This window comes from Suillus discolor, assembly GCF_016758755.1.
Source record: "Suillus discolor strain FC423 chromosome Unknown F5147scaffold_16, whole genome shotgun sequence".
NCBI lineage: Eukaryota > Fungi > Basidiomycota > Agaricomycetes > Boletales > Suillaceae > Suillus > Suillus discolor.
Window position 1 is genome coordinate 213,509 of NW_024541263.1, and position 27,638 is coordinate 241,146.

Consider the following 27,638-nt stretch of genomic DNA (forward strand, 5'->3'; position numbering starts at 1 on the left):
ACTAGATCACCCTTGACGAATGGGGACTCAACTCTTTTCCGATTGGCGGTTGCGGTGCTTTTGGCACGTGCAGCAATTATCGCGTCGTGAGCGCCCATGATCGCATCCTTCATTCGTTGCGCGAATACTCATACCCCTGGGAACTCCGAGTTCGTGTTCCAGATCATTGGTGGAGGTAGCCTACCGTAGTTTAGTACAAATGGGGGGTACTTGGTGGTGTCTGAGCACGCCGAGTTGATCGCGAACTCGATGGCCGGTAGTTTAATCGCCCAGTCCTTTTGCGAGGGGGACACGATCTGTCGAAGCATCTGCGTGATGGTTCGGTTAGCACACTCAGTCGCGCCATCCGACTGGGGGTGGAAAGAGGTGGACATACGTAGCTGAACGCCTGTAAGTTGGTGGAGGCGCTGCCAGAAGGTACTAGTGAATAAGGTATCACGGTCACTGACAATATTTGATGGCATACCGTGGTGCTTGTAGACTAGGTGAAACATCACCTCTGCGACATCTTTAGCTCGGTAAGTCTGCTTGGTCGCGGCTAAGTGTACCATGGACGTTAGGTGGTCTATTGTGACCATAATCATATCAAACACGCCTTGGAGCGTCCTGGATTCAGGTAGCGGCCCTACGAAATCTACGCCGATGGTTTCCCAGGGACGAGACGGGACTTCTAGTGTTTCTAGTAGGCCATATGGTTGGTGGTTGGGCGTCTTAGATACTTGGCACATAGGACAGGACTTACAGAAGTCTTGGACGTCATTTGCCATGCTCCTCCACCATACACTGTCGCGAAGATACAGAAGCGTCTTAGACGGGCCTAAGTGAGCGAGGATTGAGTGAGCGTGGGAGATGATGATTTCGCGCACGCGCCTTACACCGATCTTAATGTCTGGGATACATAGAATACATTTGCCGTTATTTCTAAGGAATATCCTTCCATTGCTCGCTTCAAAGTTCTTAAAGGTCCCAGGGCTCTCAACGACTTTGGCAAAGAACGGATCGTCATGGTATTGATTCACGATCGAGTTGCTGATGTCGATGTCCGGGTCTCCTAGAGATATGATCTCAGGCAAGGTGGGAGTGAGTTCGGCGTTTGAGACATTGGTGAGGTGTGCGGGCGTTTGGGGGATGTTTGGCTGCGCAGGTTGTAGGTCCTTATTTGCGCAGTTGACGTTGCTTACATCAGCATTTGTGACAGTTTGGCTATGAGTTGCGTCATGTAGATTCTGGATTGTCGTGACGTCTGTGCTTATGTCATCGGGTCTGTTCTGTAATTGTCCAGACCGTCCTGCTTCTCTGCTTACATCATGTTGTAGGCTCTTGTTTACTTGTAAGGTGCGTCTTTCTTTGTCCTTATTGCTAATTGTCTTTGTCTGTTCGCCAGTCACCTTTCCGCCCTCCAGTGATTCTGAGGGGTTTCTACCCAATCTCAGGGTCACTTTCCTAATTCTGGTGACAGGTGAGTCCCCACTTGCGCATGTGGGAGCTAATTTTCCTTCACTTTGCAGTGTTCCACCACGGCTGCTGATATCCCGGTCTACCGAGTCGTCGGTGATATCCCGGTCTACCGAGTTGCTGGCCGCTGTCTGGGCAGAGCGGTTGCCGTCCATGAGGGTACCCTTTTTAAGGGATCTCATGTCGTTTGCCGGTTTAAGCGATCTCATGTCGTTTGCCGGTTTGAGGGACCTCATGTCGTGTCTGGTGAGTGTATCTCTGGGATGCTTACCCTTACTGACGCCCTGGTCGTCCGGTAGCTTGGATACGACAGACGAGTTTGTCAGGACGTGTTGAGGAACGCCTCTGTCCGGTGGAGTCGTTATAACCTGCTGAGGAACACCTCTGCCTTGGGGATGTTCCATAACCTGCTGAGGAACACCTCTGTCTTGGGGGTTCTCCAAGACTTGTTGAGGTACGCCTCTTTCCTTCAGGTTTGTCATAACCTGCTGAGGAACACCTTTGCTTTGAGATGTGGTTATGACTTGCTGAGGAACACCTCTGCCTTGAGGTGCGGGCATGACTTGTTGTGGCACGCCTCTGTCTTCTGGGTTTGGCAAGGCCTGCTGAGGAACACCTCTGCCCTGGCTACTTGGTTTCCTTTGGTGAGTTGGTTTGGCGCGCTTGTGGTCAGGTTGGGTTTCACTGAGGCCACTGACTATCTTTTCTGCCAGCCGTGCGGATCGTCTGTTCTCGGTCGCACCCAGGAAGAGGGGTGTCCCAGTATATACCGGAGCCGTGACGAAGTTCAGGAGAAGTGTTCTGGGTGCGTCTTCCTCCTCTACAATTACAAACTCACTTTGGGCTCTGACAGTACCCTTAGGCTCATTACTGTACATACGCGACAGCGCGTCTGCAAGAGTGTTGTCTGCTCCTGGTAAGTATTTTATTTGGAAATCAAATTCGCTCAACGCCTCTAACCACCGGGCTTGTCTAGGAGATAGCTTGTGTTGGGTGGTAATCCACTCCAAGCCCTTATGGTCCGTGAAAATGCGGAACTGGACGCCAATTAGTAAGTGACGAAATCGCTTCAGTGACTCCACGATCGCTAACAGTTCCTGTTCATGGACTGGGTAGTTCTGTTGAGCGGAATGGAACTTCCCGGACCAGAATGCAATGACGTCGGCTTGCTGGACCGGGTCGCCTTGCGAGAGCATGCCACTTGCTCCAGTAAAGGAGGCATCAGTCACGAGATTGACTGGGGATGTGCCGTTGAGGGCGCTAGGTAAGTCAAGTGCTTTTCGCCTCGTATCTCGGTGAGCGTTGACGCACGCTCATACTAGGTCGAAGGCACGTTGATCCGTTGGAGTCCATTCCCAACGGGTAGTGTGCGCCGCTACTTTCGAGAGGTGCTGCATGTGCACCCGTATGCCCTCACAGCCAGCAGCAAGATATCCGACAGAACCGATGAACTGCATCAAGAGCTCCTTGGAGGTAGGTGTCTTCCAGTTGATAATTTTGTCTACCTTATGCGGATCCAGGCGTATCCCTTGGTTGTCTATGACGTGCCCCAGAATGGTGAGCTCGTTCTTAAAAAACTGCAGCTTATGTTCACTTAAGTAGAAATGATTCTCTCTCAGGGTGTCGATGACAGTCTTTACATGTCGGACGTGGTCTTCGGCTGAGTCTGAGTATATGACGATATCGTCCAGGTATACATCCATGAAGACGCCGATGTAAGGACCAAAGATATGGTTCATTAGTGACTGGTAAGTGGCTCCAGCGTTGCAATCACCGATTTGCATGACATGGCTAATCATCGTGCCATCGGGCGTTGCAAATAGGGACTTGGGAACATCTTCTGGTACGATTCGAATTTGTTCATATGCGTCCTTCCCATCAAGTAGGGAACGATACGCGTGGGACGAGACATTCCGCAAGATCGTATCGATATCAGGGAGTGGAGACGCCAGTTTTCGGGTGTTTTTGTTGCGCTGTCTCGTGTCAAGGACAGTGCGTAGTCTGAGCTCTCCATCCTTAGTTGCCTTCTTCATCATGATCATAGGTACCGCGTTAGTCCCGCTGAAGAATTCCCAACGACCCGTGCGGATATAGTCATCTCGCTTGTTACGCCAAAGGGGGCGCAAGGCTTCTGGGCATTTGGACTGCCTCCAAGCGTAGGCGTGGCCTTCGTCGACAAGAGGAATGACGTGATTGATTGCTCGAAGTGGAGGTAATGGTGTGTCTACAGCTTCTTTGCAAATATCACGTGAATATTGACGAAGTTCTTCAATGTAGGTCTTTATTTCCTCTGAGGACACGTCAATGCCTCGCAGTTCAAGAACTTGCGTCTGCGCGCCGCGGATGGGTAAAGGCTCGATACTACGTATCTTGATTTCAGGAGGATTAAAACCTAACAGTACTTGGTGTTGAAATAGGAACGGCATCCCTAGGATGATGTCGTATGATTCAAGGTTCGCGATGTCGAAGGTGCGTGGACACTTGATGTCCTGGTACTCAAGTTCGGCAATTGTCGTGGCTTTCACAGAACTTCTGGAGCCTGAGACGGCTAGTTGGAGGGGGATGGGCTTCTCTAACAGTGCGTATTTCAATTTTAATTGGTCTACGATGGTACTTGAAACGAAATCGGTCAGGGACCCAGAATCGAGTAACGCTCGACACGGTTTTCCGTTTAGTAGGACTACCACTACTAGGGATTTCGGCAAGAGCCTTGACTGTGGTCTTCGGTCTAGCTGCTTGTCGCTGGAGGGTGCGAAGATCGGGTAAGTCTGGTTTCGTCCGTGAAGCCATCCCGCAGAATAACTCACCAGAAGTTTTAGGTTCGTCGTCATCGTCACTGGATTCGCATGTCAACAGGCCAGGGACATCATCGTCAGAGTCTTCACTCTCAGAGTTGGAGAAGTCGCTACTTCCCCATTCCTGAGGTCACCCAGGAGGAGCTTTCTGAGTCACTGCAGTCAGTAGTGTCACACTCAAGACTGTCCGCAGTGCTTCTGATCCCGGACCGTTCGAGGGACTCCCTGGTCCTAACAAGGTGCTCTTGATTGTAGAGCTTTAAAATGGTTAGCCATTCTACGATGTCAAACGACGGGTCGCTCAATTGTGAGTAATAGATAATATACTCATCTTGGTTGTGCTTATCGCTTAAAAGGTAAGTCTCCTTGTCTCCCCAGGTCGTTAGACTAAACCGGTCTTGTCTGAAGGGACTGCAGATTGGGTCAACGAGTTCATCCGAGAGTAGCGGGACTGGCCAGTCTGAGCTTAGCCAATGCACGGTGAGTTACTACCAGATGTTTAGCATGTTCTAACTTCTCAAGTTGGCTTAGATCTTCGATCATGTTGACGGCAAAGCCGTAGAGTCCCTGGGCAGTTCCTTCTGCGATGGCCGCAGTTCGGATATCCGCGGAGGTCACTCCTACAGCGTTCGAGCGAAGGGAGTTAGTCTTTGGTTGCTGGTAAGGAGGTAGACGGTGACGCTTGGGACAGTCTTTGGCGAGGTGACCAGTTTGTTCGCATTCGAAGCACTGATTAAGTTCCCTTAGTTTACGGATGGTCTCAGAGCTCTTAGCGTTGCGAGGAAGGTGCTCACGGCCAATTGATTTGTTCCCTGGACGTCTAGAACTCTTATTACCTTGGTGAGTCCTAGCTGATGATGAACTATTGTGGTTGACAGCAGTTTGCAGCAAGAGATTGTGTCCGGGGACGATGGTCTCTTCGACTACTGCGGCGATCACGACGTTGAGTCCGGGACTCGTGGTCAGCGGCTCCAGCGGCCAACGTGGGGTTTAGGGCAATGAGGACGTTGGGGTCTTTTAAGTTTTCAAGGAACGCTCGTTCGGTGCGTAAGGCTTTCCTCTCGATCGTGTCCATACTAACGGTGTTAGGGTCGTAACCCTTATCTACTAACGAAGCCTTGATATACGGCTTACAGTTCATCCAGAACTGGCGTACGAGTTCCCTCTCGTCAACGTCACCTGTTGTATCGGCGATGTTTCGGAGGCGTCGTATGTAGTCCTGCACTCCTTGTTTCCCGTCCTGACGAACATTCTAGGAACTTCTGACGCTGCATCATCCTGAAGTCCGTTGGGAAGGAATAATCGAACAATTGTTCGAAGAAATCGGTAAGCGTATATTTCTTTTTAAGATCAAGGACATCGCGCTCATAGAATCGATAGGCGTTGCCTCCCAGGTACTTTCCTATCATGCTTATAGTTTGTTTAGTGGAGAGTCTCGCTCTGTCTCGCCAGTCTCGTACTTCGCGAACCCATTTCTTAAAAGTGGACGCGTTAGCTTCTCCGTTGTAAGTGAATGGTGGTTCGTGCTTCAAGAAGCCTTGCTGATATTTTAGTAGGTTCAAATTTGACCTATGCTTACGACGGGCTTTTCATTTGAGGCGCTTGGTATCTTCAGAGTCACTGCTGTGGTCCGACTCTGGCTCCATCTGCAGTAGCTTCGCGTTGAGGTCGTCGGAGGATTCCTCCTCTGAGGCTGCACCGGTCATGAACGTGGTTGATGTCCTCGATTTCCCTCTGTCTTTGCGTAACTGATTATTACGTGTAAGTGTCTTCAATCTCTTCTTGTCCTTACTGATGTGCCTTGTTTCTTCGTCAGAGGATTCAGTGGATGACCGGTCGTCGTCAGGACCAGGTCCCGATGGCGAATCTGACGAGTCTGGGTCGCTAGGGTCACCACCAACTATAGCTCGTTTGACCAAGCTTTTGTCTGGGAGGAGGGAAGACGCCCTCCAGAACCTGGTGTTCTCTTTGACAGGTCTATCAGTAGGCTCTCTTATGCTTGGTGGGTCATCGTTTATCACCGTTGCGTGACGTCGCTCATTCACGTTCGCAGCGTTCTCTAATGGGGGGGCTGGCGCTGGAGGTGCGCTGTCTGGGGGTGGATCTGGAAGAGGCGCGCGTTGTGCCTCTCGGATCAGCTTCTGCGCCATCTCCTCCCTGGTCTGTGCCTCGATGACCAACCTCTCGAGCTCCTTGACACGGTCAAGTAAGTCGTCGACTTCTTCACACTTTTGCGCGTAATCTTCCTTGGCAGATTTTCGGAATCCTTTCAGGGCGAAGTTTTGGATCCTAATTGATCCTGCCCGGTTTTCGTCGTCCCACAGACGACGGAGAGATTCATCGGACTCGTTCTCCCTGGGCCGATTCAACTCTGCCATCTCCTCATCAAAATCTGTCCAGTCGCGCAGGTGGTCCGTGAGCGACCTGAGTTTAGGTTGGTTGTTTTCTTTACTTTTCTCAAAGCTATCCTTACTGATTTCGGGTTTACTTTCACTAGCCGTTGGACTGGGCTTAAGTGCGGGGAACTCAGGTACATTTCCTAGCTCGTCGTCATCGGTTACCTCTGACCAATCGAAGACTGCTTGCAGACGCGGTACATTATCACTATCGGGCGACGTGAAGGTGCGTAATCGCCCAATTATAGGGCCACCAGTAGGTAACTCGCTGACTGGTGCTACAGGACCCTCATCATTATGTGTGATACGGGTGGTGGCGGCTCCTGCATTGACCAGCAACGGGGCACTGCTCTGGGCGGGGCTGCTCGCAGCATCCTTCGCCTGGGTGGACTCCGTGTCCACCTCGTTCAGATCGCGTGGACCGAACCTGGAGGGAAGCTCAGCCATTGGGCTGTCATTCCCATCGTCTCCAGAAACAGGGTTACTGTTTCGAGACCTCACGCCGTCTTGCTCGTGGGCGCGGCCATCAACGCTCACGTTCCTCGAGGAACGTGGGGAGGCAATTTCTAGTGCACTAGTCGACATTACTTTTTCTTTTGACGATATCGTTGGGGTGGGGGAGAGTTTTTGTGTTAACAAGAGTCGAAGTTTTTGGAGGGTGATCAAGCCTCTTAGACAACGACTATAGCGGAATAGATTTTAGATTTAAAGGCAGTTAAAAATATGTGGCGTTCGTTGAACGTTCACACGAGAAAGAGTCGATTGGTTTGAATCGTCTTAAGGTTCGAACAGGATAACTGTCCTAACTAAATGTTATTCAAAAGGGGGGATGAAAATCAACTACCCTAACAGTAGATATACGTCGGTTTATATACTGTAGGGAAAGAACTCTATGGAATAAGACAGAATGAGTGAATATGAGTATCTAAAGAGACTGATGAAAGTAAATATCGGTTGCCAACATCAATGCGTAGATGTTGGCTTTTTTAACGAGCGTTACATTCAGGCCCAAGCTATGGAAGTTGATATTAATCGATGACACATGATACAGGTCACCTGCTTTAACGTGTTGGACTGGTCCACACATTGCTTTTCTATCTTCCTGATTGCCGCTGACCTGCATATCTTGCAAGCATTATTATGAGCCAGTCCCATGGAACAAAGGAAATCGCGAAGGCCGGATTGGCGCCGAGCTAGAACATCAGGCCAACAATTTTGCAGAACACCCATGATTATTATTGCTTGCACAGCAACTCTAGATCCATGCAAAGTGCAAGTGATGGAAACTGTTTCGCCGGTCTAGATGAGTACCGGCAAGCCGCCGTATCGCCACCGTGATAGGCTATGTGACCTAGTGCGTGATTCACTCCTTGTTTCACGTGTATCCATCGACTTTACTGAATTGACCAGCGGGTGCGTGCAGGCAGTGTCGTAACATTGCGAGTATGTTATCTATCACCTAGAAGTTGCTTCATCAGATGGCTGGTGGTCTCTGTTCTTGTCATCTACACGACAGGAACCACGAGAGCTCGAAGCAGACACACCTGTATATATATGTACTTGCTACCCTTGGTCGTCCATTCGACTATGTTCTTACTCAAACTGTATCGCTTTCACGACTCTGAGTTTCAATTTGCTTTGTCGTCCAGAAAGTTCGTCGATAAACGTACGCTAACTTTCATTGACCGGCAGAACACTTCACCGGCACCACCATCACACCGAATAGAAGCATGAGAAGAACTTCGGCACAAAACTGACAAAGATATGATGAATGAATAGGATTGATGATGTATCATCGATTCATCCCTAGTAAAGCTGTGCTAGTAAGTGCCACTGTCCATCAGCTTCGCCTCCCGTTCATCACAGTGCATATATAGTAGTATATAACACTAGTCAGCTTTTCTTGATGCAACCCACAGATGGTACTGTGAGCTCTCAGATCTCAACGTTATCAACACTCGAGGGCACCCATACTTTGTTATGTCCCCACAGGTGCAGTCAGCGGGCATTAATATTGCTGTTCAGCAACTGCCTCTTGTCGTTCAAGTTGTATCATCCACTCTTGTGGTGTACGATCATGCTATCACGTTCGCTCAAGAAGTACTTTCGTCTTCACGGTCGATGACAGTCTAACCCTGATTCACCGCCTTCGTTTATTTAGGTGACTTTCTTTTGGTCCAGTTCATGGTCGCTGTCAAGAATACTGTATTTCATGGTAATGCCGTTACGAATCATATTATTCTTGTCAGTGACTAATTCTAGGTCCGACAGATCCGATACTTGGCTCTTGCGCAAGTTTGGTGTGTTTGACTCCATTTAATAATAAAAAATGCACTAGAAATGATAATATCTTTTAGTCTTAATTCTGTGACAAGAATAGGAGTAGCCAAGGCTCACAACGATCTTGTGAGTTTTTGAGCTGCGCATATCGTCGTTGGGGTCTTACATGCATTTTTCTATAGGAGTGGGCTGTTTTACATGACAGGGCAACAGACCAACTTACAGATTGACGTAGGTCTGCTATACTTGAATACACTGTTAGATTAACGGTCATGATTCTGTGCCAATGTATGTCCCTTGTACATTGATTGATTCCACTGAATCGACTGGTATACAGGTGTTATAACATTGCGAGTATGGCATCTGTTTCCTCGGAGTCGCTTCATCAGATGGTTGGCAGTCACTATTTTCACCGCTTGCTTGGCAGGAGGTGCAATATTTGACACCATCAAGTATAATGTAATCAAAAGTGCCGCGAAGACGAACAATACTTTAATATTCGCACAGTGCCGTACATTTTCATTCATCCTCTACCTGCCAGCCTTGGTTGTCCATACAACTATGTTCTTACTTACACTGTATCGCTTTCGCGTCACCCCCAGAACCTTGCAGCAACACGGGATGATCCACCGATTCGTCAAAGAGTAAGCCTCTATTGATCACAAGTTCTACCATGGAAGTTAATGTTTGCTTAGGGGAATGATCTTGTATTCGTTTGCAGCCGGTGAATATACCTCGATTCTCTTCGTTTTACAGATGCTCAAGCAAATAACAGGATCGCTACTGTACGAAATCATCAGTCTTTCTCTGGTTAAACCAGAGGACATATCCGTAAGTTTTATAGCTATAGCTGCATGAAAAATGCGTCACCGTTACCAGAATTATGGTTTAGGTGATATGGGAGAGTAAGATTGTTCCGTCCATGGTAGTTTACTAAAGTTCACGAGCAACACCTATCATCCAGAATAGCAATGGCAGCTACGGCTGTCTCTATCTGTCGCGCGATGCTAAGCATCCGGTGCTTGGCTGCAACTTACCATGTCGATCCGGCATGGTTGCTCAACCATGCGGAACTCAGTCGTGTCCAATGGAGGAGAGGGCACACTGAAGGAGAAATTTACGTTGAAGTCAGCGAGATGGATGTGGTTCTCCCGTCCAAATCTGCGGCATTACCTGATGGGAATATTGGAAGAGAAGACGAGGTGTAAAACCATACATTAACTTGTATATCTGGCACATGATTCCTTTTTTAATTTTATATATATCCATTCATGTCCATTAAGATGATGTCCTTGATCGACACATTTTTTGTAGAAACAGTACGGACTCCGGAGAAGCAGTAAAAATGAAGCCACATGTAACTACTCGTGTAAAATGATCATATATTCAAGTTACCTTGCGGAGCCTTGGAGTGATGCTGCACGGGAAGGGAAGCGGGTGACTAAAGGTCTTATTAGTCGAGACATAGAGAGGAACGAGAGCGAACACACATTGCGATACCACTGGACCATCGTGGTTCAAAATCAATCACCTCCCCATCTGCACCGATTCGTTTCGAAAATGTAAACACGGCAAGTAGGGAAGAAATTGCTATCCATAGAGATGCGTCTGCAAAATGTCGGCCAACACAAATCCTACAGTATCACAAGGATGTTCGATGGCATCTAAAAAGAAGAGATATCATGACAAACCTTCTCCCAAATCCAAATGCCATATTGACGGTATCGTCATTGAGGTTGCCATCAGCATCCAGGAAGCGCTCGGGCGAGAACTGCGAAGGATTTGGGTATTTCTGTTCATTTTGTGACATTGCCCTATAAAGCAGTTGGCCTCTGGATGATGATTCCCTGGACATGCAGACTCACCACACATTTGGCACAACGACGGTACCTGTTTACGAGGTTAGCAAAGAACTTCATCAGAAAACATGAAGTTTCGTGCCTTTGGGTATGTAGTATCCCTCGTAAACATCGCTGTCCACCGACGCATGCGGTATCGCTACACAATTCCGTAAGATATTGACGGGCGCCTAAAAACCGTACACGCACATAGGGGCAAAATCGGATGCCAACGAAGAGTTTCCCGGAGGATAGCATCGATATATTGCAAGGAGGATCTATCTTCGAAAGTCGGCAACCTCGACGCGCCAACGACAGCATCAATCAAAGTGTGGGCTTTCACTTGTACTTCTGGGAAGAGTACCATGGCAAGGATGAATACTTGGAATATCAAGTCCGTCTAAGTAAAAATCAGAGCACTGCAAGATAAGATACTCGAAAACTGAATACCGTTTCGGAAGCAGCTTCTCGGACAGTGCTCGTCATTGTTATTCGGGCATACTGTATCTGACTGGTACTCACCTCCAAACGCTGTAGCTGCACTTTCTTTGATAGTTGTGATCTCATCAGAAGTATCTTTTCCGCCGATCCGTTTGAGGGCATTTGAAACCATGGATGACTGGGCTTTCCCCTCAGCCTTTGGGGACATATTAGGTGCAAATATGGAGATATTTGACAGCATACCGTTCTTTCGAGCACATACTGGAAAGGATCGTGCATCCACTCACGTAGCCATTCACGTGACTGTATGGCCTTCTTCTTGAGCGACATACCAGGAAACCATGCTGGTAGTCGTAGAACTACATAAACAGTATTCAGTCGAGCCCAGAAAATACAACCAAAGACTCACGAATTGGGAATGCATTGAACACGGTAGCTACCTCAGGTCTGAGTTCCTGCACAGCTAACCTCAGTGACTTTCCAATAAGCTTCACTAATGGGTCGTCGTGTTTTGTTTCATAGTCATATGAAGCCGACATTATCACAGAAGATGAAAATCTGGCAGAGAATTAATAATACACCGCACTGGTCTGTACTAGGAGAAGACTTACACGTGAACATGGTTTAGGAATTCCTCTGGGGTATCAAGCATGTCACGAATAAGCTGCTCAGCCTTCCGCCGCTGCATTGGACGATAACATAGAGCTGCCTCTGCCTTGAATGCTTGATGAAATATCCTTCTTTGGCGACGCCAGCGAGCTCCGTATCGCATGAGTATGGTGTTGAAACCGAACCCAAAACTGTTGAAGACGCTATGTCAAGAGCTACGCTGGGTGGTATGTTAAATATGGCTCCTACAGAGCGTTTGTTGGAAGGTCCGGCCTGTCAGAGTAGTTGTATGACCGCTTCTCCAAAAGCTCAATCGCCACTTTCTCGGAGTTGATCACAACAATGTGTTGGCCGAAAAGATTCGAGTATACAATATCGCCTACCATGAGACCATTTAGCGAAATTCAGTGCGTTCATATTTTTACGATGTTTCCATGTTATGCACGCACCGTATTGTTTGCCCCATTCCGTGTAAGCTAACCATGGTGCATTGATGTCAACCCCCCGGATATTACCAATGAGTGGAATAGGCCGCGGTCCCGGCGGCAACGGAGGCACTCTTCGCTTCTCCATGCCACGACGGACCGCACCAACAAAAGTGGCACAGATCAAGGCGCCGATGCAGATGTCTCTCCAGTCCAACGACATGATGGGATGAGGAAATGGGGTGTTTCGAGCACCTCCATTTATATGTATGCTGAAGCAATTTTTTTACCTGACTCATCATCATTAAATTGCGACAGTGTATTAGTATTCGCGTCCAGGGCTGCACAATACATTAATATTATTTGTGGCGCGCTTCGCGAATGTGATCGGTGTGCTATTGTATAGCATCGGTCCGAACGTTAGTACGACTTTGTACTTGTTCCGGTGAGCACTACTTACTAGGGGGACTAACATGTCTTGATAACCGGGTAATCAGTAGCTGCGGCAGGTCTAGGTGTTTACAGGCATGCTGATGATGATTCGAAGCTTTAAATCTCTTCTCTTAGGTTTCCCTCAGGCTAGCATACAGCTAATTAAGCGAGGAGTCACGGAGCTCCAGACGTGCATTAAAAGACTGCCCAAAGGTCACCTTACTCGTGTCTACTACGTTTGTCTCATGGCACATTCGTATCTTCAAGAAGTGCTCACGAATCGATATCTTTTTACTGTATCACAAGAAACACGTTTTCTGCATGCACCGTCAGCATGTCTATGCTTCTTCCGCAACACCCTTGCAAGTGGACGATGAGGGCTCGTCGGCTCAAGGCTACATCGCTCCTTGTCTTCTTCCCTCTGCCAGAGTGGCCATTCAGGTGGACTTCAACAGCTGCTTCACCGACTGTTAAAAAACCTACACTCAGTCGTAAACAACCACTTTCGGTATGTCGGGGTCCATTCTTTGGCTAGCTGAGTACCAATGTCATGCGTCTAGCTGGTCGAAATGCTTCCCTTTGCCTCATCAATCTGTATCCTTGGTGCTCTCGTCTGTGGCTCTTTCGCACTACAAAGCTCTCCGACAGTTTCTAGTGCTCCCGATGTCAGCAGCTCGAAAATATACACAAGTGCTATCTCAAGTGTCATAGCTGCGGTGACGCCCATGCTTGCTTTAATATACTTTTGTCCACTCTACCTTCTGTATCGGCATTCAAAGCGGCACCCAAGGTCGATCAATAAGATATCTGGAGCGCGAGTTCAGCAGTACGGCCCACGTTAGTATTTTATCCTCACCTATTGCTGCCTCGTTGTTGACGCACCTTGACCTTGCATTGCCTAGTCGTGTATGTATTCTTGCTGGCTGTTAGCTTGGCAGAGGTGAGAAGAATGATCCAGCTTTCGTACAGAAACATGCATGACCTCTTTATAATAGGTCGCAGATGCCACTTGGTTGTTGTTGCAATTTCGCTTCAATAACAATGCACCTGATCCCATTACCCGCAGTGGTGTACGCTTTCTCTTGTGCGTTTGTTTCGCGATCTGAGGTAATATACAATTGAGCATGCAGTCAAATAGGTTTTCAGCCTGTTGGACAACTGTGACCTCAGGCACATACACTTTGTTCTTCCTCGATCCCTTGTGGTCCAGACGCCCAATTGCGTCTATAGGTACACAAGCAGTCTGGGTGCTCGTGACATGGATATTCTGGGTTGCCGGAGCAGGTCTGTTCAACAAGTCGTTCCCTCGTTTGTTCATGAGTGGATCATGCGATGGGGTTGTGTATTGTGGTCAATTGCAAGTGCTCTTTGGTTAGTAAGCTGTTGCGTAAGGGATGTACGTAAACTGATAGGCAATTTCAGCCCTTGCAGTTGTTCAGATGTGCGTATGTCGAGATCATCTTGGATTGTTAACTGACCACGTTCAATAGCCTCACCTTGACCTTTGGAATGCTTGTGATTACCTGGCTTGTTTGGCAATCGGCTCGCAGTATTTGCCATCCGATGGTTATCCGTGTTGCAGCCGCTATATAGGCACCACTATAATTCTAGCGAGTAACTTTGAGCACCGCCCTCGAGGCCATTTCCGCATTACCGCCATAACTAGTTACGCTCTAGAGTCTCATGAACAATAGTGACTGCTGTATTATATGGGGCTCTGGTAGATACGTCACAGTGTGTAGCATAAATATTATGTTGTGATTCATTCAATTTGCCACTGGAGCTGGCGCTGGAGCACGACTATGCTTCCGTTCCGTCTCGGAAATAGCACGATATTGATTGGCCAGTGTAGCAACGGGAAAAACCGGCGACCTTTCGGCTCGATCGGGCTCAAATCATTTTTGAAGCGAAAAAGTTGCCATACCAAAAGTATCCGCTGGTCCATCACCATCTCGCCTTCCAGGCTCTTCTGTAGTTAATCCTTTTCTCTTTCTTCACCTCATAGACTTTCACAATGCCTTACGCTCCAGGTATGCTCATAGTTTCTGCTGCAGGGCGGAGGCTGACTCTGTTTAAGGTGACGCTGGTAAGGGTGCTGCTATCTTCAAGAGAAGTTGTGCTTTGTGCCACACCGCCGGTGCTGGCGAGCCCAACAAGGTTGGCCCTAACTTGCATGGGTAAGTGCATTTGTTACTGCTCTTGACCCTCGCTGAGCGTCTCCCAGTCTTTTCGGTCGCAAGACTGGCTCTGTAGCTGGTTTCTCGTACACGGCGGCCAACGTGAAGAAGGGTGTTATTTGGGGAGAGGACACTCTTTTCGAATACCTTGAGAACCCCAAAAAGGTTTGTCGCGGGCGCGGATTGCTTCTGTGCATCATCCCAGACTGATGCGCTTTGAATTTTTGCACAGTACATCCCAGGAACCACTATGGCTTTCGTTGGTCTCAAGAAGGAGAAGGACAGGAATGACCTCGTTACATACTTGAAGCAAGCGGTACGTCATTTTCCTCAAGCATAGCTGTGAGATCCAATGCCAACGATTTGTTCCCGCTCCAGACGGCCTAATTTTATATCCACCACGGACATCCTATTCATACAGACTACAGATATAGTACGGCTTTGCATCAGGTCTTAGTATACTAGACGGCCACCCTTGCTCGCATCTCCTTGCATCCTTTACCCCCGCTCATACAACGATATACTTTTTTCTTTTGTCGGTAGTCGGCGATATGTCAAGTTGCCTCCATGCACCACAGGATAAGTGGAGTGATCAGCCTATTGGCAATGACATGCAAAAATATATGGTGCGTAACACTATTATGTTCCGGCGCAAATCTACGTGTTTCTATTGAATACATGAGGTTGAAAGAAATAGATGAATAATTAAACATTGTACTTGTCTGCAGAGGGACGGAAGGTGCTATTCCTCTCATGCATCGTACATGACCATATAGGACGGGCGGATAGCGTCATTCGTGTAACATACAAGCTCATCATAATTCAACGATCCTCCACTCGCCACCTCCGCGAGGACCTAGACTAGTTGAGAGCAAGTACAAAAGGCGAGAGGCAGGGCACATACAGAGTCATAACCAGTTGGAGGTGCGGTTAGTGATGTGTTGTCTTGGGTCATCTTGTGACCTTTGCCAACAACCACTTTGTTTAGCAATATTGCCTTCAACATCGATGGATTAACATTCGTGGAGTAGTCGTTCGATTTCGATGACGTCGACGAAGTATAGATACCGTGACCAAACCTGACATACGCGTCAAGATACCACGATTGATTGGATATAAAGGGTGACATACCGGCCCCAGCCAGTCTTCTTGCCAAAGAGATTCAGGTTGTAGGACGTCTTGAGAATGCAGCACAGAGAACATGTCTGAGATGGGCACAACGTGCAGTTGCCATTATCGCCCAGATTGCATTCCCTGGTCGTTCCGTGCCAGCGGCGGTTCTCGTTCCCTGCCGAACGCCCAGCTGCAACAAAGTTGCCGCGACTCTCGACAGCAGCACTGCCCTGTGTCAGCCAAAACATCAGCATCTACGTGAACGAAGACTGACCGATATGCCTCGTATTTAGCAATGGAGGCTGGCGATGAGATCACTTTGTGCACTCTCCGAACTGTCGGGCATGGAGTCTGATGTCTCCACGATGCCTTAAATTGGTCAGCGACTACAGCACATAAACGTTATCGATCGCCCGCACTAACATGCGAGTGCTACTTACCGCTCTTGAACGTATCGTGTCCTTGTGGGACTTCTATGAGCCCTGGGGCATTCATCTCAGCCCTCGAGGTGCACGCCTGACTGCAGAAGTGACCCTTGCCCTTGACAGCCTTTCCGCACAACAAACAACCATTGGCTGTTGGACTGCATCGAGAAACGGTAGTAAGTACTGTCAACACCCGATGGAAGAATGATTGAACGGACTTGGTTGGTTGTGTAGGTTGTGCAGCCGACGCCCCTGCAGCCTTCGCTTTTTGTGCGCAGGTTTTGCCGCAGTACGAATGGGTCGTCGTGCCATCGTTGTACTTGGGTTGCTTGTGACAATGCTGCAGTGATACGTGTCAGTTGACTTTATCTTTAAATGAGTATCAATCACCATACGTCGCACAATCTGCGGGTGGCTTTGCTGGGCTTGTTTCGTTTAGGTTTGCTCTTGGGAACATGCTTGGTTTGTCCTGCAGTCGCGCAGGTCTTCCCGCAGTACGAGTGCGTCTTCTGTCCATCGAAGTACTTAGGACGGACTTTACAAATCTGTAAACGGCGTTGGCTTTTGAGAAACGAAGACCTTATTCGAATTACATACGTCACATATTGCGAGAGTCGCAGTTCCGGTGAACTGGGTAGACACATTAGCGGGCACAGGCTGTTTAGTTTGAGGTGTTTGTCCCTGCGAGGCGATGTACTGGCCAGCCATAGTGCCGAGCACAGAAAGTGCAGCATGCATGGGTGGGATCGTTGCATTCATCTTGCTGGTATCAGGGGTACTGGGCTTGTCTTAAGCAAGACGATGCTAGGATATGGGCTAGATACTCGGTGAATCGGGCTCTCCAGGAGCTTTGAGTCTTCGGATGAGTTGTGATCTGTGATGTTCGAAGCAAACAACAATTTATAGCTGACACACAGTCCATCATGGAGAGGGCCAATCGCTCTTCGATGAAACGCGTTTGGCGCGTGTTCTCCGCGAGGGAAAAGAGACACCGTGGACTCTGTGCAGCCTTGGAATCAAAGACACTGCATATTAGCACGGAGATCTCGTGATCCGAGCGAGCAGGATGATGCGAGGCTGGATAGTAATATGACAGTCGTATCGATTGGATGCACGATTTGCCGCACCAGTGCACCGTGCGCAGTTCGCGCATTTTCCTCTAGAGTACCATATAAGTACAACCGCATAGTATATCGATGGACATCAGGTCCAGACCATTATTGAAGCAGTTGCCGGAATAGCGTTCACCGCACGACCGATGCCGAGATATGCTCCAAGTAGTAAGCGTGTCTTGCCATATGTATGTAGGCCCGAAAGGTGTTTAGTCGCCACTCATGTGGTATTTAATATTGAACCCATGATAAAAGAAATTTCGTTTATCACTCGCGAACTGTAAGTGTGAGGACACGACGTCAGCGGTTTTGCGGGGCAACCTGAATGGGTGGTAGAAGCGAAAGGACTATGTAATAGCACAGCCACATCAAGTCTGAATCCACGCTTCCAACACGCTTCACTGCACAAATTTTCATCATTCTGCGGCGATATGTTAATGATACAAAAAGTAGATGGTTGCTTCGAATAAATGATTAAACAGTGCCCCTCGAGCGTCCCCATGCTTATCATGGATGCGAGGGTAAACTCAAGCGTTGGTTCATGAGACTAACGGAGTCTTGAATATCGTCGACATCAGGGTCTTAAAGCTTGGCTTGGGCGAATTTTTGGGTTTATGTCCATATACGACGAGATATGCAGGACGCACAGCGTCATTCGTGTAGCATACGGTTTCTGGGTCAAGCATGAAAGGTAAGTAAAAATACACAGATGAATAATCAATTTAAACTCGCCCTCATAGTTCAGGTCCCAGCCAATCTCACCAGTAATCTGCGATGATGTGAGTAGATGATTATCAAACGACGGGGGACTCACGGAATCGAAACCATCGGGAGGTTTTACGAGGTTAGGTGCATTCCTGTACCGTCTGTATGGCCTCCCGACTACAACACGATTGACTAGCAAGGTGCGGAGGCGTGCATCTTGTGAGAAGTTGCATGAATAATCGTCAGCTTCTGTGCTGCAGTTTAGCAGGTGTGCCGATGTAAAAAAGGAAGACAAACGGACTAGATGAGCAAGCAGAGGTATATATTCCATGCCCAAATCTACGATGCCAACCGTCAGAACGGCACACTAGATTCCAAATGCGCATTCTCACCTCTTGAAAGCGTTCTTCGTGCCTATGTAGTATTAGACAGTGGATAATAAAGTGATCGAGAAAAGCCTTACCGCATTTCTTGATATCAAAAGATGACCGTAAGATAGAACAAAGATAGCACTCTTTGAGGCCACACAGCAGAATGTTCCTCGACGTTTCTCCCAGGAGGCATGCCCTGTTTGTACCGTGGAAGAGCAACTTCTCGTTCCCTGCCTTATTCCGAGATCTTACGTGGGCCTGCACCTGCTTCCTATCATGCAGCAATGATCAGCGCGCAACATTTCCACTTTGAGCGTTTGTCAGCACCTGTACTGTAGATATGGCTCAAGATTTCCGTCGGGCCAGAGGATCTTAAAGATTCCTTGTATATGTGGCCTGACTTTCTTGCCATGTCGCCATCCCTTGTTGAAAAGGTCTTCCACTGAAGGAGCAGGATTAGCTAGCGCCGACTGATGAGAAGGATGAAGTCACCTTCGGCGAAGTGAGCACTATCACGACTCAAACACACCAAGCGGCTGCGCCGGCCTGCGGAGCAGTTGACAGGGTTCTCCAAAGAGAACTCGTCCAAGTTTAAGGATCCAAAAGATGAAGTTGACATAGTTAGCAAAGTCAGATAGACAACCAAGCCCTGGCTACACGTCCATAAAATATGATCTTGATATTTCAATGCGGTTGAGGTGCACCCTGCATGCTATCCGCATAGCACCATTGGCCATAACGAATTTATCAGGCCTGTCCACTTGCATGATGAGAAACCTCGTGTCGATTAAATCGATGCGAAGTGCATTGATGAGTGCAACCGAAGAAAACGTAACAAAGGCGGATCACAATCACTGCCCAATCTCAAAGATTGTATCCATGCTGCAAATGCTCTGCAGCCACGACAAGAACATGAGGAAAAGTGAATGCAAGGCGAGTCCAAAAAAGGAACCGAAAAGGAAGGCAAATAACATGAAGTTGCTTAATAAGCTCACTGCTTTCCATGCCCCCTCCATGCAGAGGGCCTCGCGGCCTTAATCGATGACGAACTCTCCCAGATTTGAACACATGATAGGATCCACTGACTACGGGCCAGACACTTCCTTCCGAATTACTCGTCCCTGCCGAATCTGTTCCGATCGTATCGCCTTCTTGAAGGCATATAAGAACCTTTAGGCCAGGAAAGCTGTTTCGGTTTCTAACTAGACTTTTCACTCGATTGTCCATCAAAATTTACCAAAATACTATACGCAATCCTCGCTGTCACTGTCGCTATTGCTGTTGTCCTGCTTGGAATGCTTGACAACCGCATGATCATGAAACTTGCTAGCATATTCCGAGTTGGTGTCAATTCTCCTTCAGATACGCCACAGTCAACATCTGCGGCGCGTCGGGCTCGACCCGCTACCCAATACTATTCAGCGCCATCGAAGTAAGTACCTTGATTGTCCACATTATCGTGATATTGAAGCTACTCTGGGCATGTACCAAGCTTGAAGCTGCCTTCTCCTGGTGTGCAAGACGACGGAGAATCAGAAGCTTACTATCCTCCGCTGACCGCTCCGCCAGAACCTGTGGGCTCATCAGTAGCACCCTTTCAAAGAAGGGAACGCATTTTATTTTATAACAAACATGAACCTTACTACGAATTCACGAATTTCTCGCCACACGATGTTGTCTACGCTGGGAAGAGATACCCAACTAGCGAGCATCTCTTCCAGTCTTTCAAAGTTTGTCAAAGATATTAATTTTCCGATATCTTTCTGATACTCTTGGATGCGGTGGAATAGTTTTTGGACTCCCAGCCAGCCATCGCGGAGCACATCCGCAAGTGTGGGGACAAGCCGAGTGCCGTGTTCGACGAAGCTCATCGTCACCAGAAGTGGGTTCGATCTGACTGGAGACAAGTAAATGTTGAGAAGGTAATTCGGAAGTTTACTGGCTGTCAGTACCTGACGGGGGGCTACCTTTGTTCTGACCTACAGATGGAAGCTACACTTCGACTCAAGTTCACTCAGCATACAGATCTAAAGGCCTTACTTCTTGGCACTGGTAATGCTGAACTAGTTGAGGTAAAACTAGGTGATTATGAGTATTTCTTCTGATCTCTGATATCGTGTATAGAACTCCCCAAAGGACTTCTTTTGGGGGATAGGTGCTGATGGCTCTGGACGCAACGAACTGGGAAAAGCACTTGAGAGAGTGCGCGACGAGCTTCGTAAGTACTCATCCACGAAATAACAGAAATATTTAATTACCAGTCGACGTGAAGGATACGATGACAAACCAAACAGGGTGCCCCCTGCCAGGCGTGACACGTCCCGATTTTCGTTGCAAGACCTGACGTCGCTGGTTGTGGCAGTAGCATCCCCCCAACCTTCGATCCAAGCATCGCAACGCCGCTCCGTTGTTTCCACGGGCATGGGAATCGGCCCACCCTCAACGGTACTACCTCAACATCAATTCCAAGCACCGCAACGTCTCTCCATTGTTCCCGCAGGCATGGCGATCAGCCCGCAGTCAGCATCTCCTCAGGACGCTGGGCTATGCGAGGTTCGTTGATGCTGTCCTTGGCTTCGCGCTTCTCTAACTTCTTTGTAGTTTTGCCAGCAGAAACCGAAATATCAGCACCATCCTTACTGTGGTAGGACATGCGCTTCGCAAGCAGCGACCATGTGCAATGTTAGTTTGCATTTCTGGCCAACGGTCTGTCGTTTCTGACCGAGTACATTCTTTAGCATTGTCGCAGCAAACCAAAGTACGGCAAACATCCTTATTGTTCAAGGACTTGCGCTGTGCAAGCCGGAAAGGCAACCTAGATTTGAAAAAATCTTCCCGTTTGGATAGTTGGTACTGTAAGATTATACTGCGTCGTGTGCGAGTCCATATTTGCTATCTATTACCGTTTCAATATGTCCGCGTCCACCTAATTACCGCCCTTCCATAAAGCCAGGTGTCGATCCCCTCAGGGTCAATTTGAGCATCAGCGACGAACAACTACCCTTGGTAGATGTTGCTCTGTTTCTTCTGTTCGCCAAATTCATTTCTAATCAATAAGAACACTTAATACCGGAATACAGCAGATCGATTGATTGAATCAGGTATTTAGAGTCTGGGGGCCGCACAGCGGCACGCACTTGCAATATGATAATGGAAAATATGTTATAGTACAAACAGTTGAAGATGAGTTAAAGAACTAAATCTACTTTATACGGACTATCCATTGTGCTCATTCAAGCATCCGAATGAAAGCATCGTCGAAGACCATCTGCGAGACATCAAATCGTTAGCTGCCTGAACAAAAAGAATGCAAAAATAAGACATGCCTCGGATGGGACTGAGGGCTCTACCTGGGCTGAATCGTTTGGGGCTTGTAGCACGAGGTAACTTCTTCTCTCCCAAAATCGGACTGACAGAAGGTGAAAGTACGCCACTTTTGTTGACAGGCAGGTTCATATCGGAACCCAAAGCCTCTCGGGCGCCTTGTACAGGTGACGGAGGGCGAGAAAGAACCATCGCAATGGTGTCATGATACCCGGCCTCATCGAGTCCGCCGCGAATGGTGCTCTTATTGCTGCGTCGTCCACGTGTTTGTGGTGTCAATGCATCGGGCAGCTTCGTTCGCGTGTGCGGTGCATCAATGGCACCAGCCTTTCGACTGCGAGAAGAAGAATAAGGGTCCTTCGCATGGACCTTTCGCGTTGGGTCGCACGAGCCGCCCGATGGGGCGTCCAAGTCCATGATCGACTTGGACCGACCGCGAACCTTTTTCGAGGATTTAATGAGTGGCGAAGACTCCGTGGAAGAGTGTCCAAGTTCTTTCGCCCTTTGGCAGTGCCCATACAAAATACTGATGGCGTCAGTCATGTCGCCAATGTTGTGGATGTGCAAATGGCATTTGAGCGCTTCAAGATCGCGAAGGACATTGGTGCATCCAGGACGTTCACAGCGGATCATGGCTCCAGGAGTGTAGTGGCCGGTCTGAACTATTTCCAATCCCTGAAGCTGCTATACAGACATCAGTACGGAGTAGCATGGGGTGTGAGTAGTGCTTACTGCCTGCGCTACGCCTTCCAGGTCATGATGAAGCAGACGAATCTCTGGCTCATGACGCTTCTCAAGATCGATCGTGAATTGCCCGTCGTCAGTTACGGTATGGGTGCATGTCGAATCCCTGTTGTTAGGAATAACGGGAAGTTCTTTTGCAGTGTTGAGGGGGCAGACGTTTGTAGTCCCTTGGTCCTCGATTGTCTTATTTCGTTGTAGGTATTCCTGGACAATTCTCTGGGCCTCCGTTACTCCGTCGGATTGCTTTTGATGTTTCTCGTCGAGTTCCTGAGCCTTGGATAGAACGCTATCGCTTGGCTTGGGATCTGCAGCACATGCCACGGGTCCAGTAGTAGACTCCCATGCAGATACGAAATCGGTGAGAAGGCTTGCATCGTCGTCGGCATCCTCCTCATCGAGAGACATGGATGACCCCTCTACAATTTGATCGGGGATAAAGATGGCGTATCTACGAATTTCTGCCTTGGAGTCGTCGAATCTATCGACGCCTGTGGCAGTAGTTGATTCTGAGTTTGACATGATTAACTGGCAAAAGTAAAAGCAGGCAGCACAGAGAAAAGCAGGGAAAGAGGAGGATGTGGTGAGGTACTCCATGAAGGATAATAGGTGGTGTTTTATACGCGCAAGAATGTGGACCGCCGACGCTTTTGTGGATGTGGACGCTCTAAGTTGGTGGGCGGACACAGGCTATTTGTTGCAAAGTTTCAATGACCCCCATTTTGGGCATGGCCCAGTTCTAGGGTAGTTGACGCACCTCAGCCTTCAGGGCCGGCTTCTAAGGAGTACAAACCAAACCCTGGCTGTATAGTGAAAGGTTCAGAGGTCTAGAGGCATTCAAGAAGGCGATACGATCGGAACAGACTCAGCAGGGACGAGTATATCTGATTGAAACGTCTGGCCCATACCATTAACGGATCCTGCTATCATGTGTTGCATCCTGGGAGACTTCATCATCGATGAAGGCCGCGAGACACTCTGTATGGAAAGCAGCGAGTTTGTTTATCAGGTAACTTCCTCTTATTTACCTTCCTTCGCTTTGCGTTCACTTCTCCTCTGATCATGCCACATGTTCTTGGCTGCAGAGCATCTACTTATTAAGCAGCAACCCAGCCACAGCGTCAGAAGCAAAACTCACGTGAAGGGAGTGGCAAAGCTTGGCAGAAGTCTGGACTAGCAGTCTCAGATGTAACTAAGATATGATAACATTTATAGCTTGAGTTCAATAGGAAATGCATTGCGGAGACACTGATAACTCACCAGGCGCTGGAATCCAGGCTCGAGTCTCCCTCTTGTACAAATGCAACTCCTCCTCTGCGCCTATTTAACCGGCAACCTAGTAGCCTAGTAGGACTCGCCCATAGTCTGCATGGGCCATGTAGCACTCGATCATCGAATTATACCAGCGAACTGTCGTTTCCTCTTCTGTGCTTCCATTTCAAAGGTGTTGGTTCTTTCTGGCCGAGCGCTCGAGCGCTCAGGAACCGGCACTGCATGTCCAGCTGAGTGATGTACCGATAGCTTGCCCGTTTCTTCCTCCCATTTTCATTCTCCCTCACTGCCAGCATTACTGTTGGACGTCTCAGAATCGAGGCGCGACTCAAACAACAAAAAAACCTAAATGGCTGAAGGAATTGACCAGCACAAGAGAACCCATGATGCAAACAAGGACAAACATCGCATCCCATGACCGAATCACGAGGAGGTTCAGACCCTGCCACTCATTCCCCCATTTCCACTCCCAAGACTTACTACATTTACATCATAATATTCGTCCCATCATTTAGTCATTCGTTCACTAATAATACCAGTTTCATATACTATCATGCGTATAAAGGTCGCTTCAGCCCACATATCGAGTTTTCCTGCCCACCAGCGGCAAACTTGAACTCGCCAGCGTTCGAACCGAGCTACCCAGCTCCCAGCCCAACCACTGTGTGTCTGACCTCAATCCATTTGCGATGGACGAAGCTGCAAAGTAAAACCCTACGTGATCATTCTTTTTGCGAAATTCTATCAAGATGTATTTTTAAGGTTGGTACGTCCATCACGAGGAGGCGTCCCGCACTACTCGGATGTGATAAGGGTTCAGAGCGCTTAACTATCACGGTTATATTTACCCTCCCAGTTCTAGAACATGCCACGGAGCTGCCTGCAGGTAAGTCTTAATATATAATGACGGACAATCCGATGAGAAACTCAAAACTACTGACTTGTTTTAAATGCCTCCATTGCCAGTGCTTTCGCCAATTGCTGATTCTAGAAAATTCAATCTCAATGCTTCTGCTGTGGCCGGTTTCTTCGGTGGTGAGGAAGCTATCACTGCCATGGCTACTGTGCACCTGTATAGGGGGCGCAGATGGCTCGGCTGGTACAACTCCCCCGGCAGCTACATTATAGCCAAGGAGTTTGGCAGGATATCCGGGTCAAGATTTTGGAATGGTCTTTTTCCTGGCTCCAACCATTCTCCAGTTGTTGCATTCAAACTGGACGGGAAGACTGGCCCGAAATATGTGGCGTCACACTCAGGAACTGTCATGCAGCAGACAGGGCACCTTGCACATCTCCTGACGCAGGGGACAGAAAACTCGGATGTAGTGCCAACTTCTCTTCCTACCTCACGACATGCTACAATTTCACGTATCTCTATCGTCACTGTCCCTGAAATCACATATGGCAACCTTCATGTGCAGACCATGAGCATTCACCACACCGTCTTTGCCAGCTTCCCTATCCTGGTCAGCGTCTGTACATGCATCTTTTCCGCCTTATTCGCAGACTGGTACTGCTTTGCGATGATTCTCCTCGGAATTATTTCTAGCGGTGTCACGTGTTTTGTCATTGGTTCTGGAGACCTTAATATCGAGACGGTCAAGACTCCAGCGGAGGGTTGCCCTCCAGGAGACGGGATGCTCTTGATGAAGAATAACGTCATCATCTTGAAGGGAGAGGAAAAGGATGTGAATGTAATCACGAAGGGGAAATTTGTGCTAAAGCTGAAAGGAGAACCAGAGTATACAGCTGTTGGGCTGTGCTCGCTGCTCCTTGAGGTGCAGTTTCTGCTGCAGCTCCTCCTCATTCCCCAGGGATCGCTGATTGGTCAGACCATGTTCCTGACTTCAATAATTGCATCCTGGGCGTACAACTCCTTCCTCGCGTCCCTGGACGAGGAAAAACTACAACGGAAACTGTTTTACGACCATATTGGACTTCAGCAGCTAACTGTGCTTAGTTTTGAAGCTAGCACTCGGACCAGCATGGCTGCATTCACATGCTTCGTTCTCTGCAAAGATTTACTAAGGCCTCTTCGGGGTATCAAGCCGATGAACATTCTGTTGGAGTTGGTGCCCAACGAGACGCCAGTGTGGCAGAAGTGGAGGGAGCAAGTGGTGGCTCAGGTCGAGAAAAAAGAGGGCGAAATGATTGATTTCCAATCTGAAGATGTTGATATGTCAGGGCTTGACGAGCATGACCAGGCACTTTTGAAAGACCTCCTGAAGGATGCGAAGCATGCGTACGATGGTTACATACGGATGAGCGACGACCGACGATCGTTGAAAAATACCAAATCGTCCTAATACCACCACAATACGGTATTTCTTTGTCACCTATCCGATACGACGAACTATGTGATCTAAATTTTGCGAAAGGGTTCTACATGTACGTCCTAGATTATGGAGTTGCATCCCCATGGTAGCAGTAGCAGTGTTAATTAACTTGTTGCTCTTCAAGCTTAAGCAAGGTGCCAGTGGTATAACACATAGCCAATAGCCATTGCCTGCACAATCGCAACGAGCATTTTGGGAGGCGAATGTATATAGCGAAGTGCAGCATGATACTGTATATATGGAACAAGAGACGCTCAGTTTCAATCTGGGAGCTTTTGCTGTGCGCTGTACTTTCGGCAGATGTTGTTCTGTTTCTGCTGTTCGCTAAACTCGTTTCCAATCAATAAGAACGTAGGAATACAGATCAGGGAATCGAATCAAAAAGTCAGGTATTTGGCTGGTCTACATCACGGGAAGAGCCTGGGAGCCGCACAGCGGCACCCACTTGTAACATGATAATAGAAAGTACGCTACTGCTATGTTACAGTACAAACAATTGAAGATGAGTGAAAGATCTAAATCTACTTTGCACGGACTATTCATTGTGCTCATTCATGCATCCGCATGAAAACACTCGTCGAAGACCATCTGCGAGACATCAAACGTTAGCTGCCCGAAAAAAAGAATGCAAAAATAAGACATGCCTCGGATGGGACTAAGAGCTCTAACTGGGCTGAATCGTTTGGGGCTCGTCGCACGAGGTAACTCCTTTTCTCTAAAAGTCGGGCTCGCAGGAGGAGAAAGTACGCCGCTTTTGTTGACAGGCAGGTTCATATCGAAACCTAAAGCCTCTTGGGCGTCCTGTACAGGCAACTGAGGGCAGGAAAGGACCATCGCAATGGTGTCATGATACCCGGCCTCATTGAGTCCGCCGCGAATAGTGCTCCTATGGCTGCGTCGCCCACGTGTTTTTGGTGTCGATGCATTCGATTTCATATGAGTGGCACTGGGCTTTCGACTGCGATGAGGTGAATAAAGGTCCTTCGCATGAACCTTTCGCGTTGTGTGTATATCACACGGCTGGCCCAATGTGGCGTCCGAGTTCATGAACGATTTGGACCGATTGCGAACCTTTCTTGAGGATTTATTAAGTGGCGAAGACTCCGTGGAAGAGTGTCCAGGTTCCTTTGTCCTTTGGGATTGCGCAGACAAAACACTTATGGCATCGATCATATCGCCAATGTTGTGGATGTGCAAATGACGTTTGAGCGCGTCAATATCGCGAAGGACATCAGTGCATCCAGAATGTGAACAATGAATTATGGTTCCAGGAGTGTAGTGACCAGCCTGAACCATTTCCAATGCCTGAAGCTGCTATACGGACATCAGTATGAAGTAGCATGGGGTGTGAGTAGTGCTTACCGCCTGCGCTATGCCTTCCGGGTCATGAT

At 48.3% G+C, this 27,638-nt stretch overlaps 10 protein-coding genes across 10 annotated transcripts; 6 read left to right on the forward strand and 4 right to left on the reverse strand.

The window, feature by feature from the left end:
* The first annotated feature begins 7,859 nt into the window (after positions 1-7,859).
* On the forward strand, positions 7,860-8,565 carry F5147DRAFT_85121 (uncharacterized protein). The gene is made up of 2 exons (XM_041444437.1): positions 7,860-8,000; positions 8,057-8,565. The coding sequence occupies exons 1-2, from the start codon at positions 7,950-7,952 to the stop codon at positions 8,378-8,380; spliced, it is 375 nt and encodes a 124-aa protein (XP_041295015.1). The 5' UTR covers positions 7,860-7,949; the 3' UTR covers positions 8,381-8,565.
* On the forward strand, positions 8,241-10,134 carry F5147DRAFT_632685 (uncharacterized protein; the record flags this gene model as incomplete). The annotated part of the gene is made up of 11 exons (XM_041432830.1): positions 8,241-8,469; positions 8,524-8,573; positions 8,639-8,746; positions 8,808-8,861; positions 8,918-8,946; positions 9,004-9,054; positions 9,162-9,214; positions 9,264-9,570; positions 9,622-9,650; positions 9,702-9,757; positions 9,874-10,134. The coding sequence occupies exons 2-11, from the start codon at positions 8,553-8,555 to the stop codon at positions 10,132-10,134; spliced, it is 969 nt and encodes a 322-aa protein (XP_041295016.1). The 5' UTR covers positions 8,241-8,469; positions 8,524-8,552.
* A 19-nt stretch (positions 10,135-10,153) lies between these two features.
* F5147DRAFT_835560 (cytochrome P450) lies at positions 10,154-12,463 on the reverse strand (the record flags this gene model as incomplete). The annotated part of the gene is made up of 13 exons (XM_041443970.1): positions 10,154-10,367; positions 10,417-10,560; positions 10,618-10,740; positions 10,792-10,816; positions 10,868-10,924; positions 10,975-11,164; positions 11,215-11,228; positions 11,287-11,401; positions 11,449-11,564; positions 11,615-11,763; positions 11,817-12,005; positions 12,064-12,193; positions 12,264-12,463. Coding segments are annotated over 13 exons (1,507 nt in total), but the record flags the coding sequence as incomplete, so codon positions are not given.
* Positions 12,464-13,240: 777 nt separating this feature from the next.
* Positions 13,241-14,264, forward strand: F5147DRAFT_572831 (uncharacterized protein; the record flags this gene model as incomplete). The annotated part of the gene is made up of 6 exons (XM_041431112.1): positions 13,241-13,508; positions 13,574-13,611; positions 13,667-13,763; positions 13,818-14,032; positions 14,084-14,112; positions 14,162-14,264. The coding sequence occupies 6 exons, from the start codon at positions 13,241-13,243 to the stop codon at positions 14,262-14,264; spliced, it is 750 nt and encodes a 249-aa protein (XP_041295018.1).
* Positions 14,265-14,660: 396 nt separating this feature from the next.
* Positions 14,661-15,471, forward strand: F5147DRAFT_85149 (cytochrome c C1). Its single transcript, XM_041444438.1, has 5 exons — positions 14,661-14,701; positions 14,749-14,848; positions 14,896-15,013; positions 15,081-15,164; positions 15,227-15,471. The coding sequence occupies exons 1-5, from the start codon at positions 14,686-14,688 to the stop codon at positions 15,233-15,235; spliced, it is 327 nt and encodes a 108-aa protein (XP_041295019.1). The 5' UTR covers positions 14,661-14,685; the 3' UTR covers positions 15,236-15,471.
* A 128-nt stretch (positions 15,472-15,599) lies between these two features.
* Positions 15,600-17,145, reverse strand: F5147DRAFT_651083 (ADP-ribosylation; the record flags this gene model as incomplete). Its single annotated transcript, XM_041433509.1, has 8 exons — positions 15,600-15,704; positions 15,753-15,927; positions 15,980-16,186; positions 16,236-16,347; positions 16,402-16,544; positions 16,605-16,726; positions 16,782-16,931; positions 16,984-17,145. 8 exons carry the CDS (start codon positions 17,143-17,145, stop codon positions 15,600-15,602), a joined length of 1,176 nt encoding a protein of 391 aa, XP_041295020.1.
* A 750-nt stretch (positions 17,146-17,895) lies between these two features.
* Positions 17,896-19,499, reverse strand: F5147DRAFT_685025 (ADP-ribosylation). Its single transcript, XM_041436652.1, has 8 exons — positions 19,067-19,499; positions 18,902-19,016; positions 18,667-18,845; positions 18,596-18,617; positions 18,505-18,542; positions 18,313-18,452; positions 18,231-18,267; positions 17,896-18,171 (listed from the first exon to the last, which is right to left on the reverse strand). Exons 1-8 carry the CDS (start codon positions 19,191-19,193, stop codon positions 18,038-18,040), a joined length of 792 nt encoding a protein of 263 aa, XP_041295021.1. The 5' UTR covers positions 19,194-19,499; the 3' UTR covers positions 17,896-18,037.
* F5147DRAFT_685028 (DUF1768-domain-containing protein) lies at positions 19,492-21,610 on the forward strand. The gene is made up of 8 exons (XM_041436653.1): positions 19,492-20,006; positions 20,067-20,304; positions 20,365-20,496; positions 20,560-20,646; positions 20,699-20,792; positions 20,847-21,127; positions 21,176-21,256; positions 21,313-21,610. Exons 1-8 carry the CDS (start codon positions 19,870-19,872, stop codon positions 21,391-21,393), a joined length of 1,131 nt encoding a protein of 376 aa, XP_041295022.1. The 5' UTR covers positions 19,492-19,869; the 3' UTR covers positions 21,394-21,610.
* Positions 21,611-21,790: 180 nt separating this feature from the next.
* F5147DRAFT_835564 (uncharacterized protein) lies at positions 21,791-23,161 on the reverse strand (the record flags this gene model as incomplete). The annotated part of the gene is made up of 2 exons (XM_041443971.1): positions 21,791-22,582; positions 22,631-23,161. The coding sequence occupies 2 exons, from the start codon at positions 23,159-23,161 to the stop codon at positions 21,791-21,793; spliced, it is 1,323 nt and encodes a 440-aa protein (XP_041295023.1).
* A 1,700-nt stretch (positions 23,162-24,861) lies between these two features.
* Positions 24,862-27,064, forward strand: F5147DRAFT_752394 (uncharacterized protein; the record flags this gene model as incomplete). Its single annotated transcript, XM_041440216.1, has 2 exons — positions 24,862-26,161; positions 26,970-27,064. 2 exons carry the CDS (start codon positions 24,862-24,864, stop codon positions 27,062-27,064), a joined length of 1,395 nt encoding a protein of 464 aa, XP_041295024.1.
* Positions 27,065-27,638: the final 574 nt, after the last annotated feature.